The sequence below is a fragment of the Salvelinus alpinus genome, chromosome 23, assembly GCF_045679555.1.
Source record: "Salvelinus alpinus chromosome 23, SLU_Salpinus.1, whole genome shotgun sequence".
NCBI classification, from domain to species: Eukaryota; Metazoa; Chordata; class Actinopteri; order Salmoniformes; family Salmonidae; genus Salvelinus; species Salvelinus alpinus.
The window spans coordinates 37,463,355-37,484,282 of NC_092108.1; the positions used below are offsets into that span (position 1 = coordinate 37,463,355).

Sequence of the window (20,928 nt, forward strand, 5' to 3'; positions counted from 1 at the left end):
TGGTCATAAAGAGGGACATTATCGAACAAAACTAACATTTATTGTCTAACATGGAGACCTGGGAGTGCCACCAGATGAACATCATCAAAGGTAAGTGATTCATTTTAATGCTATTTCTGACTTTTGTGACACCTCTCCTTAGTTGGAAAATGGCTGTATGGGTTTCTGTGGCTAGGCGCTGACCTAACATAATCGCAAACTGTGCTTTCGCTGTAAAGCCTTTTTGAAATCTGACACAGTGGTTGCATTAAGGAGAAGTTGATCTTTATTCGTATGTTTAACACTTGTATCTTTTTCAATGTTTATGATGAGTATTTCTGTAATTTGATGTGGCTCTCTGCACTTTCACCGGATGTTTGTTTGAGACAATGCATTTCTGAATGTAACACACCAATTTCAAATTAGATTTTTGGACATAAAGATGAACTTTATCGAGAGAAAAAAACAAATTTATTGTGTAACATGAAGTCCTGTGAGTGCCATCTGATGAAGATCATCAAAGGTTAGTGATTAATTTAATCGCTATTTCTGACTTTTGTGAGCCCTCTCCTTGACTGGAAAATGGCTGTATGGTTTTCTGTGACTAGGCACTGACCTAACATAATCGTTTGGTGTGCTTTCGCCGTAAAGCCTATTTGAAATCGGACACTGTGGTTGGATTTACAAGAAGTTTATCTTTAAAATGGTGTATAATACTTGTATGTTTGAGGAATCTTAATTATGAGATTTCTGTTGTTTTAGATTTGGCGCCCTGCAATTTCACTGGCTGTTGTCGAGGTGGGACGCTAGCGTACCAGAGAGGTTAAAATAAAGTCGTGATCCTAACAGACCTCAGACAGGGAATTTTTACCATGATTAAATGTCAGGAATTGTGAAAAACTGAGTTTAAATGTATTTGGCTAAGGTGTATGTAAACTTCCGACTTCAACTGTAGCTACAGTATGCTTCCACAGACACAGACAGGTCTGGTAGCACCAGCCAGACCAGAGGAACAGAACTGGACACTACACCGTGTCTCTGAACCAATTAGCTAAGGCTCCATGAATTATCAAGATATAATTTTAAAAAACATTCCCAGACTAATACTGTAGCTCTAGTGCTGCTCTATAGTGAGGAGTATGGAGAGCCATGAATAAGATCCTCCATTAGGGCCAGTGTGTGTGTGTGTGTGTGTGTGTGTGTGTGTGTGTGTGTGTGTGTGTGTGTGTGTGTGTGTGTGTGTGTGTGTGTGTGTGTGTGTGTGTGTGTGTGTGTGTGTGTGTGTGCGTGCGTGCGTGCGTGCGTGCGTGCGTGCGTGCGTGCGTGCGTGCGTGCGTGCGTGCGTGCGTGCGTGCGTGCGTGCGTGCGTGCGTGCGTGCGTGCGTGCGTGCGTGCGTGCGTGCGTGCGTGCGTGCGTGCGTGCGTGCGTGCGTGCGTGCGTGCGTGCGTTCAGGGCTTCAGTGTTCTTCTCTGAAATAATTGCGTGTCAATGGGGACTTGTGATGAGCTTAGCGTATTGTTTTCATGTCTTAAGGTAAGTATGAGGGCATGAACAGGCTTATTGGCTATCCGGTGTACTGTATGTGAGGAGGCTAGTTGGTGTGTCTGCTGTGTCTATCAGTATAACGAGGACTGTGGTCTACACTAGGGGAAGATGGATTCATGTACTGCACACTACAGTCCTGAAGTCGTAACAGGGTCTAACAGAGTTAGAGTAGGAACAGTACCATAAAGATGCTCACTGGTGCAGAGCCTGTCTAGCGGTACAGAGTTAGAGTAGAAGCAGTACCATAAAGATGCTCACTGGTGCAGAGCCTGTCTAGCGGTACAGAGTTAGAGTAGAAGCAGTACCATAAAGATGCTCACTGGTGCAGAGCCTGTCTAGCGGTACAGAGTTAGAGTAGAAGCAGTACCATAAAGATGCTCACTGGTGCAGAGCCTGTCTAGCGGTACAGAGTTAGAGTAGAAGCAGTACCATAAAGATGCTCACTGGTGCAGGGCATGTCTAGCGGTACATAGTTAGAGTAGAAGCAGTACCATAAAGATGCTCACTGGTGCAGGGCATGTCTAGCTGTACAGCGTTAGAGTAGGAACAGTACCATAAAGATACTCACTGGTGCAGGGCATGTCTAGCTGTACAGAGTTAGAGTAGAAGCAGTACCATAAAGATACTCACTGGTGCAGAGCCTGTCTACCGGTACAGAGTTAGAGTAGAAGCAGTACCATAAAGATACTCACTGGTGCAGGGCATGTCTAGCTGTACAGAGTTAGAGTAGGAACAGTACCATAAAGATACTCACTGGTGCAGAGCCTGTCTAGCTGTACAGAGTTAGAGTAGGAACAGTACCATAAAGATACTCACTGGTGCAGAGCCTGTCTAGCTGTACAGAGTTAGAGTAGGAACAGTACCATAAAGATACTCACTGGTGCAGGGCATGTCTAGCTGTACAGAGTTAGAGTAGAAGCAGTACCATAAAGATACTCACTGGTGCAGAGCCTGTCTACCGGTACAGAGTTAGAGTAGAAGCAGTACCATAAAGATACTCACTGGTGCAGGGCATGTCTAGCTGTACAGAGTTAGAGTAGGAACAGTACCATAAAGATACTCACTGGTGCAGAGCCTGTCTAGCTGTACAGAGTTAGAGTAGGAACAGTACCATAAAGATACTCACTGGTGCAGAGCCTGTCTAGCTGTACAGAGTTAGAGTAGGAACAGTACCATAAAGATGCTCACTGGTGCAGAGCCTGTCTAGCTGTACAGAGTTAGAGTAGGAACAGTACCATAAAGATACTCACTGGTGCAGAGCCTGTCTAGCTGTACAGAGTTAGAGTAGGAACAGTACCATAAAGATGCTCACTGGTGCAGAGCCTGTCTAGCTGTACAGAGTTAGAGTAGGAACAGTACCATAAAGATGCTCACTGGTGCAGGACATGTCTAGCTGTACAGCGTTAGAGTAGGAACAGTACCATAAAGATACTCACTGGTGCAGGGCATGTCTAGCTGTACAGCGTTAGAGTAGAAGCAGTACGATAAAGATGCTCACTGGTGCAGGGCATGTCTAGCTGTACAGAGTTAGAGTAGAAGCAGTACCATAAAGATACTCACTGGTGCAGGGCATGACTAGCTGTACAGAGTTAGAGTAGAAGCAGTACCATAAAGATACTCACTGGTGCAGGGCATGTGTAGCTGTACAGAGTTAGAGTAGAAGCAGCACCATAAAGATACTCACTGGTGCCGGGCATGTCTAGCTGTACAGAGTTAGAGTAGAAGCAGTACCATAAGGATACTCACTGGTGCCGGGCATGTCTAGCTGTACAGAGTTAGAGTAGAAGCAGTACCATAAAGATGCTCACTGGTGCAGGGCATGTCTAGCGGTACATAGTTAGAGTAGAAGCAGTACCATAAAGATGCTCACTGGTGCAGGGCATGTCTAGCTGTACAGCGTTAGAGTAGGAACAGTACCATAAAGATACTCACTGGTGCAGGGCATGTCTAGCTGTACAGAGTTAGAGTAGAAGCAGTACCATAAAGATACTCACTGGTGCAGAGCCTGTCTACCGGTACAGAGTTAGAGTAGAAGCAGTACCATAAAGATACTCACTGGTGCAGGGCATGTCTAGCTGTACAGAGTTAGAGTAGGAACAGTACCATAAAGATACTCACTGGTGCAGAGCCTGTCTAGCTGTACAGAGTTAGAGTAGGAACAGTACCATAAAGATACTCACTGGTGCAGAGCCTGTCTAGCTGTACAGAGTTAGAGTAGGAACAGTACCATAAAGATGCTCACTGGTGCAGAGCCTGTCTAGCTGTACAGAGTTAGAGTAGGAACAGTACCATAAAGATACTCACTGGTGCAGAGCCTGTCTAGCTGTACAGAGTTAGAGTAGGAACAGTACCATAAAGATGCTCACTGGTGCAGAGCCTGTCTAGCTGTACAGAGTTAGAGTAGGAACAGTACCATAAAGATGCTCACTGGTGCAGGACATGTCTAGCTGTACAGCGTTAGAGTAGGAACAGTACCATAAAGATACTCACTGGTGCAGGGCATGTCTAGCTGTACAGCGTTAGAGTAGAAGCAGTACGATAAAGATGCTCACTGGTGCAGGGCATGTCTAGCTGTACAGAGTTAGAGTAGAAGCAGTACCATAAAGATACTCACTGGTGCCGGGCATGTCTAGTTGTACAGAGTTAGAGTAGAAGCAGTACCATAAAGATACTCACTGGTGCAGGGCATGTCTAGCTGTACAGAGTTAGAGTAGAAGCAGTACCATAAAGATACTCACTGGTGCAGGGCATGTCTAGCTGTACAGAGTTAGAGTAGAAGCAGTACCATAAGGATACTCACTGGTGCAGGACATGTCTAGCTGTACAGCGTTAGAGTAGGAACAGTACCATAAAGATACTCACTGGTGCAGGGCATGTCTAGCTGTACAGCGTTAGAGTAGAAGCAGTACGATAAAGATGCTCACTGGTGCAGGGCATGTCTAGCTGTACAGAGTTAGAGTAGAAGCAGTACCATAAAGATACTCACTGGTGCAGGGCATGTCTAGCTGTACAGAGTTAGAGTAGAAGCAGTACCATAAAGATACTCACTGGTGCAGGGCATGTGTAGCTGTACAGAGTTAGAGTAGAAGCAGTACCATAAAGATACTCACTGGTGCCGGGCATGTCTAGCTGTACAGAGTTAGAGTAGAAGCAGTACCATAAAGATACTCACTGGTGCAGGGCATGACTAGCTGTACAGAGTTAGAGTAGAAGCAGTACCATAAAGATACTCACTGGTGCAGGGCATGTGTAGCTGTACAGAGTTAGAGTAGAAGCAGTACCATAAAGATACTCACTGGTGCCGGGCATGTCTAGCTGTACAGCGTTAGAGTAGAAGCAGTACCATAAGGATACTCACTGGTGCCGGGCATGTCTAGCTGTACAGAGTTAGAGTAGAAGCAGTACCATAAAGATACTCACTAGTGCAGGGCATGTCTAGCTGTACAGAGTTAGAGTAGAAGCAGTACCATAAAGATACTCACTGGTGCAGGGCATGTCAGGCTGGTCCATGTCACCGCGGTAGTAACCATTGCGGCAGATGCAGATAGTGGCGGCCTCGGCTGCAGAGCGGCTGTTGGAGGGGCACTGCAGACACAGGCCTGGACCCTGGGTTGACTTGAATGTCCCTGGGGGGCAGGCTACAGGGGGAGAGAAGGGCAAAACAACATTAGTTATTAAGATAATGCAAAGTATTTAGGCCTAGGGCTAAACATGTACACAGTACACTGCCTTGCATCCTGGCTTGACTTGAGGCACTGGCTTACATAGTGGGAGAGGGGACAAAATACATCAAAAGACACATTAGATAATGCCAAAGCCAAATAGCAATTTTCTGTTTATCATTGTACGCGCGATAGAAGAGCACAATATGTCGTCTCCGTCTTTCCCTTTCTTTCTCTTTCACACTGCCCTCCCTCCCTCCTTCCCTCTAACCGTCCCTTCAACCAAATCTCTCATCCCATCCCTCTGTCTTACTTTATTATAAGTGACTACATCCAGCCCCATTGATTTCCACAGTGATAACTCCCCCTCCTTCAGCAATAGCAGTAGCAGATTCATTCCACTATGTTCTCTAATGTAAAGGGAAGGCTGGGGAACGGGGAAAGAGGAAGGACAAAGATGATTGTGCCTGATATGACTGCGTCCCTAAGCTCAGGCAATAACCACATCCATTTCGCAATCCTGCAGGAACAAAATGATGGGAAAAAGGAGGGATCTCTCTCCTCCAAAGAGAGGGATTTTACAGGCTATAATAACTGTGATGAATGCCTAATATTTTAGCTAGCTTCCTCATAGGGTTTAAGAGGGGCTACAACCCGAGAATAACTAGGTCTATAAGTGTAACAGGACAAGCCACTCACTTTTTCCATCGGTGGTTATGTTCTGGAGTGAAACCGTGTCATGGCTTGGCTGTGGGTGGGAAATGTGGGGTGCGCTTTTGCGACTTGCCCAATGACAGCACATTCAATCCTTCTGATACGACCCTTTTGATACATGACTTCACCGTATAAAGTAGGAGTGAGGATTGGTCTTCAATATACAAATATAACACTGAGGTCAAATTTGATGGGAATGGGGGAACAACAGACAGGTAGAATGCCCAATTTTTACCTACGGGTTTTTAATGTGTAAAAAAAAGTCTGGACCCCACAAGCTAAAACCAGGGCCCGCAGTCATGCCACATTGCAGGAAAAGGACAAACGTCAAGCCCTACCACTACAGTAGTATGCGAATCACTGCAGAGGGACAAATAGAGAGTTACTCCCTACTGTAATGAGTGGGGAGCTATCGCTCCACACCGTCTCAGAATGAACAGAATGAACAATCAGGAAAGAATGCAGAGCGGAGGCACAGCACGGAGGCCAGCTGAAACCTTTGGACCTTTATATCAACAGCCTTTTAAGATTTAATTAAATATTCTACGCTTCATTAATATAAGAACAGAGAAGAAGGGTTTTGAGGCGAGCGTCTGGTTTATGGCGCCGTTAAATAGGCAGGTTTCCCTTTTTTACGAGTCCTCCCTCCTGTTCAACTGGCAACTCTAATGGGCTGTTAGACTAGGGCTATGAGATAGGGAGGGAAGGAGAGAGAGAGAGAGAGAGAGAGAGAGACCGAGTCATAGAGTTGCTACAGTGGAAGGCCTACTTTCCACAGAGCCAGAATGTCCTCAAGGGAGACAGAGACAGAGAGAAAAGAGAGAGAAAGAAGTAGAGAGAGACGGAGAGAGAAAGAGAGAGAGAGAAACAGAACGAGAGAGACACTCCAACAGTATCGTCAGTGGTGTTATACCCCAGACCGTGAGATATAGCCCAGCTCCAACAGTGTTCCTTACAAACACAGAGGAGGCTAACACACTGACCTGATGTCTGGTCACACAGCACACAGTGACACATCACAACAGCCACCAAGCCCCGTACCACCAACTAACATAAAACACACACAGGCTTCCCACATCGACCACAAACGTCCAGTAAAACATTAGAAACACCCAATAAAGAAAGTAGCGAGCAGTAAAAGATAGAAACAACCACTACCGACATATGCTCCTAACATGAGCACTACTAGCAGTTCGGTTCCCCCTGGCGAAATAGGTTTCTAACCTCAAGGGTATTTTCCTGGTCAAATAAAGGTTCAGTAGAGAATAGTGCTGTGTAGGCTATGTGGAGGCGTAGGGAAGAGTGTAACCATTCAATAAAACGCATTATGCTGCATTGGCTTCCACACTGAGAGGTTCAATCTGGTGAATGCACTATAAACAGGAGTGTGGAAACTCGTAACAATTAGACAGGCCATATGGGGAATTATAAATCCCAGCTGGGCCATCCCTTTATAAACCAATAACCCTTTAAAGAACAAAACACTTAGTTACCACACAGATCCACAGCCATTACTAGGAGGGAAAGGAGGAATAATGATATGTCGCTCGTCATCTTTTAATATGTCTATTAAAGTGGTCATGAGAGTCATAGAGTGGACACATGAATGGACACCACGCACTCAATAAACTCATTTCGCCGACCATCACGAAAGGGCCCACAAAAGTCCCATGTGTGTTTAATGAGGTGTTAACAGAGTATGTATGTGTGAGTGGCCTCGGCCTGTATTGACAGACAGCAGCCTAGGGCCAGATAAACAGAAAGACGAGAGCAGAGGAGGAGAGTAGAGAAAGAGGCGAGGAAGACTGGAGGGGAGGCTGTGTGCAGAATTAGCTCTTCAGGTCAACAACGCTACGGTGGTGCCCCCAGGCAAACATGCGTATACATACAGTACAGACTCAAACACGTAAACACATACACACATACTCAGATCCTCACACAAATGCATACATACACACAGACACACACACAAACAGATCCTCATACCCACACACAAACACACACAGACAGCACAGACCCCGTTAAATCAATTCTACTTCCACATTTTACGCCAATTGTCTAGCGTCTGTTCAACAGGACGTGGGTTAATTTCATTCTCCTCCTGGTCTACCTGCCAAGATGATGGGGTCAGCACGCACGCACAAACACACATACACACTCACACGCAGACACACACACACACTCACACACAAACACATATACACACACACACACGAAAGAGAAAGACCGCCTCTGTCTGTGTCACTCTGCTCTGCATCCGAGCTGAGCCTTTTTCTAATCGACCTTGCATATTATGTGCATGAAGCTACCGCATTAAAGCCATTAATTAACTACTAGCTGCTCTGCTGCACAGGGCTGTCAGAGAGAGAGAGAGAGAGAGAGAGAGAGAGAGAGAGAGAGAGAGAGAGAGAGAGAGAGAGAGAGAGAGAGAGAGAGAGAGAGAGAGAGAGAGAGAGAGAGAGAGAGAGAGAGAGAGAGAGAGAGAGAGAGAGAGAGAGAGAGAGAGAGAGAGAGAGAGAGAGAGAGAGAGAGAGAGAGAGAGAGAGAGAGAGAGAGAGAGAGAGAGTGAGAGAGAGAGAATGTGAGAGAGAGAGAATGTGAGAGAGAGAGAATGTGAGAGAGAGAGAATGTGAGAGAATGTGAGAGAATGTGAAATGTTGCAAAAACCTCAGAGGCCTCGTTCTAAACCCCACAGAGGAGGTTGGTTGGGTCGAACTCATTGCGATTGGTTCGCGGCCCACACTCTTCACTGATTTATGAATATTTGGTTTGGAGGATGCCAGGTGTTCTCTCCCCTCAAAAGGAGAACCAACAGTACAGTGCCAGGATAAAGGAGTAGAGGAGAGACGCATCAGTCTCAGAGTGTGCGGGTTTTCAGGAACACATAGAGATAAAGTATTAGATCAAACAGTAATTAGTCTCCCCTCAGTGAGGGGGTAACCTAGCACTGAACTGAAAACACAATATTATCCTGTTTCATGTGGTCTCTGTTGGGGCCCCTGTCTTTCACAACACATCTGTCTTACTTTGTCTCCCATTTCTCTTCCTACCCTGACTCATTCTCTCGCTTTCCGTCTGCATGCTTCTCCTCTCACTTCTCTCTTTCTTACTTCGTCTTCTCTCTTTCATCTCCCCTTGAGCCACATGTACTTATCACAGACATCATCTTGGTCTGCCGCTGTCCCTCTCTTTCCCCTCTCCATCTCTCGCTTTACAGCCTTCACCTCTCTCTCTCTTGCTCTCTCGCTCTCCCGCTCTATCTCTCTCTACCAGACAGTTTGGTGTTAAAGCAGAGGGTTGACATAGTCCGCTGTGGTTCGCTGACCACTGATGACTATCGGACAGCCCTGGCCTAATGTCACAGTCGGCGTGGTGACCAAAGCAGACGAGAGCTCATCTTGTCTTATACTGCCTCACTCACCAGCAGAAACACCCCACACCCAGTTCCACCATAATCTCTCTGTGTCCACACCACAGAACCACAACTGAAATGAATCAGAGCACAATAGTTTAAAAAAATTTTTTTTATCATAATACATGGCTTGACTGAGAACCTGTCCCCATCTAAGCGATTTAATGAAAGAGTAGCCCAACAATAACCTGGCATTAGAAGACAGCGTGACAGGATCCAACCGTAAATCAAGCCAATGCATAGTAATAGTAGACACTTCCATTGAGTCAAAGGTCTGTGGTAGGAGAAGTAAAGACTGTAAAGAAAAAATCTATGACCAAGATATTACCACGGACTACACAAATACAGAGGCTAGGAGAGCACAGAGTAAGTGCTGTGGGTTTAGAGAATACATAACATATTCTATATAATAAACTGCAAACTCCAGGCCATACATCATAGATAGATCCACATTGGCAACGTGTCACGGAGGGCGTCTGTGCTTCGAATGTATAGCCCATTGCATTAAAATGTATATGGCCCATAAGATTCCAAATGTAATTAGAAACCTGGGCTTTATAGGGCGAGTGTGGAAGGAATTATATCAGGTTGTCATGACCGCATTACCAGGTGTGTGTGGGATAAAAGAAAATGGTATCCCATGAACACCTTTGGCAAAGGATTATATGGATAATATGGTCGATCTGATGTGTGTTAAAATGGGTTTTATAACTGTGTTGAATAAAATGGGTGAGTCCTCTGGAGTGTCCCTAAGGTGTGTCACAGGGTTCATATCATATCATATCATATTGACCTATTTGAAGCAGATATATCTGGGGGACTATATGGGGTGACTGACATTGACAATGCAAAACCAAGATTGAATTATAAAAATAAGTGCTGTAATGTGGTAATGGTAGGGCCTGGAGTGGTTCCTCACCAGTCCTAGTTAAAAACAACTCCTGGCCCAATAGGCAAGAGCCATCACTTCTCACTGGAGGCCAGTGGACATAAACATATTGACATTCAGAGAAGGTTAGAGGGAGAGAAGTCACCTTTAATTACCCTTATGAATAACTCTTATCACCCGAAACACACCCTTAACCTTTAACCCCGCACCTATCTATCAAACGGGATGGAGCTCAGTCTGTAGAACCATGCCCCCCCCCCCCACACACACACACACACACACACACACACACACGTAAGACCCTCTTCTCTGTAGCTATGAGGCTTTGAAGTTGAGGTAGTTAGATGAATATGTTTGCCAAAGACGATGACAAAATGTGGCGGAAACTGCAAAATACAGAAAAGTAAAGTCAATCAAAAGCGGAGTTCATTTGTATTCACTCTCTTCCTCTTCATCTTTGTTCATTTGCAAGTCAGTAAGGCATGTAATGAGCTTCTTCTTTTTCAAAACCAGGTGTTCATTGGCTGAAGAATTACACAAAGAGAACTGTAAAAAAGGACAATGCCATTGTTCAAAGCAGAAAGTGCCTTTGAGAGAGAATATTTTCATCACCAGCACAACAGAATTCCCTCTCAAGAGACTGAAAAGATTTGGCATGGGTCCTCAGATCCTCAAAATGTTCTACAGCTGCACCATCGACAGCATCCTGACTGGTTGCATCACTGCCTGGTATGGCAACTGCTCGGACTTCGACCGCAAAGCACTACAGTGGGTAGTGCGTATGGCCCAGTAAATCACTGGGGCCAAGCTTCCTGCCATCCAGGACCTATGTACCAGGCGGTGTCAGAGAAATGCCCAAAAAATTGCCATGGACTCCAGCCACCCTAGTCATAGACTGTTCTCTCTGCTACCGCACGGCAAGTGGTACCGGAGCGCCAAGTCTAGGTCAAAAAGGCTTCTTAACAGCTGCTACCCAGACTATTTGCCCCCACCCTACATTTTTACTCTGCTGCTACTCTGTTTATTATCCATGCATAGTTACTCTACCTCTACCTACATGTACGTACATATTACCTCAATTACCTCGACTAACTGGTGCCCCCCCGCACATTGACTCTGTACCAGTACCCCCTGTATATAACCTCGTTACTGTTATTTTATCGTTGCTCCTTAATTATTTGTTATATTTCTGTTTTTTTTCCTTCTTAAAACTGCATTGTTGGTTAGGGGCTTGTAAGTAAGCATTTCACTGTAAGGTCTACACCTGTTGTATTCGGCGCTTGTGACAAATAAAATTGTATTTGATTTGATTTGAAATCCTCAGAGTCAGAGAAACTATTTAGATGGGAATTGAGAGTTCAAAGTGCACGGGGATGACATCATTTGGCAGTGCACTATCGTTGTGAGGACGGGACCCTGTGGGCCACACCTGCTGGTTCAGGGGGAGGACAAAGAGCCCTTGGTTAGGGGTGTGTCTCCTGAACCTCTGCACCCCTCTGTCAGCAGGACGGAAAGAATTTAGGGAGGAATAAAATAATGGAGGGTTGAGACATGGGGCGTTTTCTGAATGAATAAAGGGAGGATTGAAAGACTCTGGTCTGAAGCGCTACTAGTTTGCTCACCAAAGCTCTCCGCTGAGGAGTTGAATAGTCCCTACCCTGAAAGCCCACTGGTCTGGTCATTAATCATGTCTATTCTGTCTTTCATCGGCCAGTGCTGTATATTCTCTACTCTGTACTAAACACACAACGTCTCCACAACATCTCCACAATACGTGATACAGTCCCTATCCCACCTTTCTGCACTAAAAAGATACAATCTCCACATAACACTCAGCAAACAAATACAAGCTCGAACTCAACATACCAGAAGCCCAATAACGTTCCTCTTCACAAACTATACACCTAGCCATTATCAGCTCCCTACATCAAACCTACTACGGTCCAATCAGGGAAAGAGAGATGTCGAGAGAGACGATGAGAGAGTTGGAGAGTGACAGTCTTCTATACTGCTCCAGACTGCCTCTCTCTGTGTGTCATGTCATGTCTGGCTGTATTCAATAGAGGGCACCCCAGCAGCTACAGGACAACATTTCCAGCTTTATTGACACAAAAGAACATTACTGTGTGAACTCTGTTGCTCATTAGTGTGCATTATAACACGGCAGAACAAACCCAGGTAATCAACAAAGCTAACAGATAGTCAATAAGGATTTTCCTTTTCATTTACAGATACATTAGGGTATAAGAGAAGAGAGGAGTTAAATGTGAGTAGGAGCATGTTCACTGACACACAGACACACAGGATGACAAAGCCCACGCCCTATGGGCAGGCTGTCACTATGGCAACGCCACAGCCGGTGTTTCTCTGTCCAGTACCGGTGGTTAAGCTCCTCTTTGAACGGCCGGCCAATGACAGACGTGCCGACTACGGGGAAATATGCCCTACCAGCAGGGCGAAAAGGGAGTCTGTGTGTGTATGTGCAAGTGTGAACGTGTGCACGTGCGTGTGTGTTTGTGTGTGATCTGTTCGTTCATTCGTGCATGCTTTTGTGAGTGTGCGTGACCACACGTCTGTGTGTTTGCACAACATCAAGGGACCCATATCAGCTTTTAACTCCCACTCCCCCTTATAACCAGAGAGCCATGGCACAGCCGTATCGCGATTGGCACACACGACCAGGTCCATTTTATTTCCAGGAAGATGGTGCTTGGTGCAAAGCCTAAAGAGAGAGGGCCAGAGCAAAGTGGACCGTAACAGCATTGGTATTCATCGGTATTCATTGGTATTCCAGCAGTGTCCGATGCCACTCCAGCCCTGGCAAAGAGGATAGAGAAGCAGATAACCCCCCCTACACAGTAATCAGACCCAAACTACAGTAGGAACGAATGCTCCTTTTATTTCTGGTGTCTACTGCCAGAAGTAGAGAAGAGGCGAGGAGAAGGGAGAGGAGAGAGGGGAGGAGAGAGGCGGAAAGGAGTGGAGAGGAGATGGGAGAGGAGAGGAGAAGAGGGGAGGTAAGGAGAGGGGAGAGGAGAGGAGGAAAGAAGAAGAGAGGAGGAGAGGAGAGGGGGAGAGGAGGAGATGGGAGAGGAGTGGAGAGGAGACGGGAGAGGAGAGGAGAAAAGGAGAGGAGAGGAGGAGAAGAGACGGGAGAGGAGAGGAGGAGAGGAGAGGGGAGAAAAGGCAGTCATACAGTATACTGATAAACTCTAAACCTCCTATCCATCTGCACTCACAGATGGCCAAGATCAATAGAAAGCAGATTTCATCCCCACATACCCATTCCAAAAGCATTTTTAACTTCTGCCTCAGTTTCACAGTACAGCCCTAACACTCTCCACCAACTTTGCCTGTGAAAGTGATTTGTTGAATATATCTAACCTAACCTGGGTATAAATACTATTTGAAATAATTTCAAATACAAAAACCAGGCTTGCTTGAGCTTGCTTGGTGCAATGGAACCAATAGAATAGTTGAAAAACTACAAACACCTCCCCCCTGCCTGCGGGAAGACTAAAGCAAATGTTATAGATTTCAAATAAAATGTGATACAAGTCTGTATCAACCAGTGGATCTTGCGACGGGTATACATAGATGACCAGTTTACAGAGGAGTATAGAGTGCAGTGATGTGTCCTAGAAGGAGCATTGGTGGCAAATGGCTGAATGGTAAAGAACATCTAGCCGCTCGAGAGCACCCTTGCCTGCCGATCTATAATTTACGTCTTCGTAATTGCTACTGTAGAAAGGCATGACAACAACAAAAAAGACTTGATACAAGACTGTAAGATTATATAATAAAACTAACAGCAATAGACCCTGTCAATTACCCATAATACCTTTAGATTTCATCATGTGAGGGGAGTAAAGTATACGATAAATAGCTTTTCCCTTCTTCTTCCAGAGGCCATTAGGCCCTTACTCTTCTTCTCCTTCATCTGTCTCCGCACTTGTCTCTTTTAAAAAGGCCTCAGCTCATTAACTTCATGGGTAGATCAATTAATCGTTAGCAGTTAGACAAAGTTGCCTACTCGTGCCCTTTTTTCTCTACCGCCTCACTGAGCTTCTCTTGAACAATGATGTCTATGACGTTTAGCACGCCTTCTTTTCACTGCTGATCATTCTAATACAGAGAATCAATTTAATGAATAAATCAATGACAAAAAGCTCTGACGAAGGCCGCGAGGCCGATACGTAAGCTTATTAAATATCGGTGATGCTATCAAGAGCAGTGTGCGGTTTCCTTTTTCCTTTATAATGAATAAATCAATGACGAAATCACCTTGTTGAGGGAATCGAAGGAAAGAAGGGTGCCACTTAATGTGAAAGTATATATCGTCAATATATCACAGATAAGGGTCTCTCGTGCTTTATAATGCTGCATGACTGCATATAAAGTGCTTATAACATGTTTATAAGGCACAATGACGCTTCAAAATGAACTGCTTCATGTGTTAGCCTACTAAAAGAAGTGCCTGTAGCTGTGAAAATACCTGTCACTTCGAGCACTGTAAGCAAACATGTCATTCCGCCAACAGCAAGATAGAGACGCAAAGAACAACAAAGGAAATGCGGGGGTAGGTGCCGTGAAAACCCTACTCTTCACGTAATTAGAGTTGTTCGGCGCCTGTACGATCAAAGGAAACATTTTGCTTTTGAAATGCTTTGATTAAACAAAGCACAAAGACTTTTCATGTTGAATAACGCGGTAAACAGAACTAGTTTACTGAATACAGGCCAGTGTTAGGGTGGTGTCCTTATTGGTTAGACAAGAAGCTCAAGACAGATCAATAGTAATGCACACCCGAAATGTAGCACCTGAGATAAACAAAAAGATAGCTCTAGAGCGAGTTGTAAATCGCTTTTCCTTAATGTGATATTCGGTAATCATTCCAATATAAGACATTGTAATGCATGCATCATAATGAATTATACCTAGGTGCTTTAAGTAAAATTCCTTCAAACATGGACTGTGTTTCTGACAAAAATTCACTAGTTGAACTAAACATTGAACTATGACTAAGCTTAATAAAATAAAGTCAGGGAGCAGCAAAATAGCACATAGACATTATACTCTCTTCTCAAAGTCGAGCGTCATGGGCCACTCGGGAGGAGGTGACACGTCTCCTACCCATAATCCACTATCACATGTCAGAGGGCTTTCTGGGCTCTGGGATATGTTCACACTCAACAGAGAGGCTGTCAGCCAGATGTGAGGAGGGAGTGAGTGAGGAAAAGAAAAAAGAAGCAGAGGTCAGTTGATCATAATTTTCTTTACATGTCTCTCAGGCCGTAGTAGACACAACCCCCAGTATCAGAAAGCAGCCACTCTCAGCCACTCTCATCTTGAGATATTACTCAGGGAGTCTCCATAGGGACTCAGGTATTGTCACACTTCTATCTTTAGCAGTACCTTAGAGAGAGTCACCCATAACCTCACCTGCCTTCACAACAGAAACATGAAATGATTGATGACGTCAATGATGATATAATTTATGAATGCGTCTAGCTTTCATAGCATGACTCAGCTAAGATGTCATGGCCTTCTTCAAGGAGCTTCATCATATGTCTGAGTAGCGCTCCTGGTAGAGACACAGATCTAGGATTAGCTTTCCCTAGCCAAATCCTAACCACAACCAATAGGGTCAAAACCCTCAAACCTACCTTATACCAATTGAGTGGAGAGGAATCATTAGACAAGCCCACACAGCAGGGTGATAAATGTATCCAACTGACACACACACACACACACACACACACACACACACACACACACACACACACACACACACACACACACACACACACACACACACACACACACACACACACACACAGGAAGACCTTGCGTGTCACTTTCGGTCAGGGTATGAAGGGTTGAGGTACCCACTGAGGCATCACCCTGCTACACCCACATTACCCACTACAGAACTCCATCTCCCAGAGAGAGACAGACAGAGAGAGAGACAGCGAGAGAGACAAGGAGAGAGAGAGAGAGAGAGAGGGACATAAAGAGAGAGAGACAGAGGGACAGCTAGTGAGAAGAAAGAGAGACAGAGAGACAGATAGTGAGACAGAAAGAGAGACAGAGAGAGAGAGAGAGAGAGAGAGAGAGAGAGAGAGAGAGAGAGAGAGAGAGAGAGAGAGAGAGAGAGAGAGAGAGAGAGAGAGAGAGAGAGAGAGAGAAAGAAGATGGGATAAATAGAGAGGGTGGAAGATGGAGGGGGTGAGGAGAGAGAGAGATATAAAGAAAGAGAAAGTGAGAGGGAGGGAGAGAGAGATAAAAAAGAGAAAAACCAACAAGCTCAGAGATGATCTCTCCTCTTTGCATCCTCTGCAGCAGCAGTGTCCCAGTCGTTGCTCATTGAATGCTAAGTGACAGCTATGTTACTATTTCCAATTCCAAGCCTGTCACACGGCAATGGGGGAATCTAACATGCAGAATAATAAATGCTGTCGCAGATGAATCTGCATCCGTCCTGTTTAAATTGAACAGGCACTCCTAGGTCTGTGGCGGTCATGACATTTTGTCAGCCGGTGATTGTCAAGCAAATAACTGCCGGTCTCACGGTAATTGACCGTTAATTAACATAAACACGTTTAGCAACTCCTGGCTTCCACGCATAACCTACAAGCCACTGATGTGGACATCTCAATAAATCTATTTATTATAGCCTACACCATCACAATAAATCTATAAATTATTTTAGACAGGTCTAAATAAACATGATGTGAAGAAAATGTAGTCTATTTCAGAAGAACAGAATAGCATACTCTGAGTTGTCCTTATGTTAGGTCCTGATCTGGCTATGCTATATGGCTGTGGGCTACACTAGTTCAGTTAACAGGCATGATTTGCTTAGAATTCTGTGGAATTATTTTATAGTGGGAAGAATACAATTCAACAAAGCTGAATTAAATAGAAAGGATATTTTCTCCAAACGATTTTCCGAGGGACTGTGCACAGGTCATAGGTCCTCCTACAGTATATGTTTAATTTAGAGTTACTGTATTTATCCAACTTTAGTTGTGATACAAACCTTAGACTATATGTTTAGATTTTTTATATATTTTATACATACAGGATGTGACTCTAAGCTCTGTTCGGTTTTGTTTTTTTGCGCAGGCTGCACACACTTCATCAGTCTCTCAATAACAATGTGATAAGCACTTGAAAATATTCTCACCCATCAGACTATTCTGTATTTCATCTGATCTTTACATATAGCTTACTAATAGATTTGTATAATTACTTTGATTAGAATGGCCCACAATTTTTTTTTTTAAACATCTCATACGTAGCCTGCACTCGAATAACGGATGGAGGTTACGTGCAGTTCAGTGTTCAATATGCAAGCATAGGCGGCGCATCCATGAGGTTAGGGGAAGCTTTTTCTGAAGTAAATTGAAATATATGTGTGAAATTAGTTTTGATTTAGAATGGGCCATTATCATGCACCTGTCAGAACAGGGGGAAAATAATACATATCATCTATGCACTCAAGTAGCGAATGGAGGATGCTTTTCCCTTGGTTCATTTTCATGCCAGTCAGGTAGGCTACTCCTGTTGTAAAGCAAAGCAATGCGCTAAATATTAGGTCAGTTGAGAAAAAAATATTGTAGGCCTAGCCTGTAGAAAGCTGATGGGATCCTCCTATTTTTAATAGAGGCCATCAAAACTCTGTTTTCTCACCCAATTGCATAGCCTATAGAAGATTTGCGCAACATGAGCTCATGGGCTCTCATGAAGTGTTTCATTTGATTTTCGATACATTTGGTGGGACAATAGAGTGCTGAGTACCAGACCATTAGCGACTAGCCGTTAGCAAGTTTGGTAGGCTACTAATGACCATCAGCAGCACCAGAGAGCAGTTTTGGAGAAGCCTAGTTACCGTGACTAAACGGTCACGTGGAATATGACTCATGACCGCGGGTGTGGCGGTAATAAAGTCACCGTAACAGCCCCAGGCAGTCCTGGTCTACTTACTCTCTGTCTGCTTAGGGATGGATGGCTGTGCTTATTACAACGGCACTGTTCCGAGGAATCGAAAGAGACTGTTTCGGGTTGGAGTCCTTGCTTGTTTACTTGTTTGAGGGAGTTAGAGGAAAAGGCATGGCAGGCATTTTATCGTGTGTGTGTGTGTGTGTGTGTGCGTGCGTGCGTGCGTGCGTGCGTGCGTGCGTGCGTGTGTGTGTGTGTGTGCGTGTGTGTGTGTGTGTGTGAGAGTGACAGATACACAAAGATAGAGAGAGAGAGAGACACACAAGGAGAGAGCGAGATAGACATATATACAAAGACAGATAGGGAGAGAGAGAGACAGACAGACAGAGAGAGAGAGAGAGAGACACCAGCCCCTGTGACATTGTACACTTTGTTGAAAGACATAGAGAGTTGGGCCAGGAGAGGATTAAAACTGGGCAACACAATAGAGCCAAAACAGACAACAAAATAAAGGAAATACAAGTAAAATATATAAATTCCAAACAAGGCTCAATGGCCTGTGTGTACATTACCAGATGGACAGGTCAGAAGTTATTCACATGGGACTTGATTATCCTAGGGGTAAAGATGCCAAAACAGACTAACACTATCTGTGTCTTAGGGAAAATACGTTTTGATAGGGCCGGGCACAGTAGCAACGGTCATACAAATTGTTAAAAGGTTTTAAAAACAATTATAATAAATGCAACAGTTGGACAATGTATTAGGATGCTCCAAACTATTTGAATGTTTTAATGAGTCAGGTATTGATTGAATAATAGTACATAAAACATTTTACTGACACGGACAAATAATACATTGAGGTTCAGGGATTTTTGTGGGCGTTCAGATATTCCATTCATTGTAAAATGTCACCGTTTTTTCTTATAATGCAGTCATACAGTATATATATATTTTTAACTGTATCAGGTATTTATTTTATATATTGTGTTAAAATAAAGAAATGTGTAGGTACCTAATTTGCATAAATACAATGGGTGTATTTGCATAAGGAATACTTTAACACAATAGGGCTGCATCCACAAAAACCTCCTCTGTCTAGACCTACCTGCACTCACCTGCACTGTCTAGACTGCCTCATGAATTACTGTTGTTGTCACCTTCTGTTGCATAAGTCAGCAAATGTGTCAATAGCATGATACCCTCAGATAACAAATCAACACGCTTGGCTCTAGATTACACCTATCTATACTTTACATTGTTTGCGAGATCAGACATATTGTCGTTATAATCTGAGTGTACATTTTCGGGATGATGCTTTCATTTCAGCGCAACTAATTTGCAAACATCCCACTGGGCACACAGGTTGAATCGACATAATTTCAATGAAATTGCCTTGAACCAGCACGGAATAGAAGTTGAATTGACGTCTGTGCCCAATGGGATTTCAACTGTAGCAAATTAGAACTTTTTACAAAACCCATCAAAATAAAGTTCTCTTTCTTCCCTTTCTTGATGTAAATGTCGAGAGTATGTTTTCAATCCCAGACGGAGCTTTAGCACTCTTATAGATGCTACGGTAAGACAATGTATTCCATTGAGTCATTTCAGCCATTACTGAGAGGTGTTTGACAGGTCATTAAAAACATTTACGCGGTCGTAACATTAATGGGGAAAAAACAAGGCACAAGCAAGAGTACGACAGAGTCGCAGGAGTAAAATGAAAGCAATCAATCCACGGAGATTTAAGTGACAAGTGGATTCTGCATCCCTCAAACAAAGGAAATAGACGGCAGAAAAAGACAGAAGGGCGGGACATGCACGTTGCTAAATTAATTGTGAATGTGTATTTGCGTGTGAGTTGTTATGTTAGTGTGTGTGTTTGTATGTGTTCAAAGTTAATGAATGTACTGTATAAGGAATGTATAAGTATGTTTGTATAAGAATATATACTACATGACGAAAAGTATGTGGACACCTGCTGGTTGAGCATCTCATTCCAAAATCATAGGCATTAAAATGGAGTTGGTCCCCCCTTTACTGCTATAACAGCCTCCACTCTTCTGGGAAGGCTTTCCACTGGAACATTGGAACATTGCTGCGGGGACTTGCTTCCATTCAGCCACAAGAGCATTAGTGAGGTCGGGCACTGATGTTGGGCGATTAGGCCCGGCACGCAGTCAGCATTTTAATTCATCCCAAAGGTGTTTGATGGGGTTGAGGTCAGAGCTCTATGCAGGCCAGTCAAGTTATTGCAACCCGATCTCGACAAACCATTTCTGTATGGACCTCGCTTTGTGCACGGGGGCATTGTCATGCTGAAACAGGAAAGGGCCTTCCCCAAACTGTTGCCACAAAGTTGGAAGCACAGAATAGTCTTGAATATCATTGTATGCTGTTACGTTACGATTTCCCTTCAATGGAACTAAAGGGTCTAGTCCGAACCATGAAAAACAGATCATTATTCCTCCTCCACCATACTTTGGCACTATGCATTGGGACAGGTAGCGTTCTCCTGGCATCCGCCAAACCGAGATTCGTCCGTCGGACTGCCAGATGGCACTCACATTAACATCTGCTAACCATGTGTATGTGACAAATAAAATTTGATTTGATTTGAAGCATGACTCATCACTCCAGAGAACGCGTTTCCACTGCTCCAGAGTCTGATGGCGGGAAGCTTGGCATTGCACATGGTGATCTTAGGCTTGTGTGCGGCTGCTCAGCCATGGAAACCCATTTCATGAATCTCCTGACGAATAGTTATTGTGCTGACGTTGCT

At 44.3% G+C, this 20,928-nt stretch overlaps 1 protein-coding gene across 4 annotated transcripts in view; it reads right to left on the minus strand.

Moving 5' to 3' along the window:
• Positions 1-20,928, minus strand: part of LOC139550906 (ephrin type-B receptor 1-like) — a 324,253-nt gene that overhangs the window by 117,733 nt on the left and 185,592 nt on the right. For all 4 annotated transcript variants that reach the window (XM_071362160.1, XM_071362162.1, XM_071362161.1 and 1 more), the window contains exon 4: positions 5,008-5,163. In XM_071362160.1, coding sequence (XP_071218261.1) covers positions 5,008-5,163 — 156 coding nt within the window. The remainder of the gene's footprint in view (positions 1-5,007; positions 5,164-20,928) is intronic.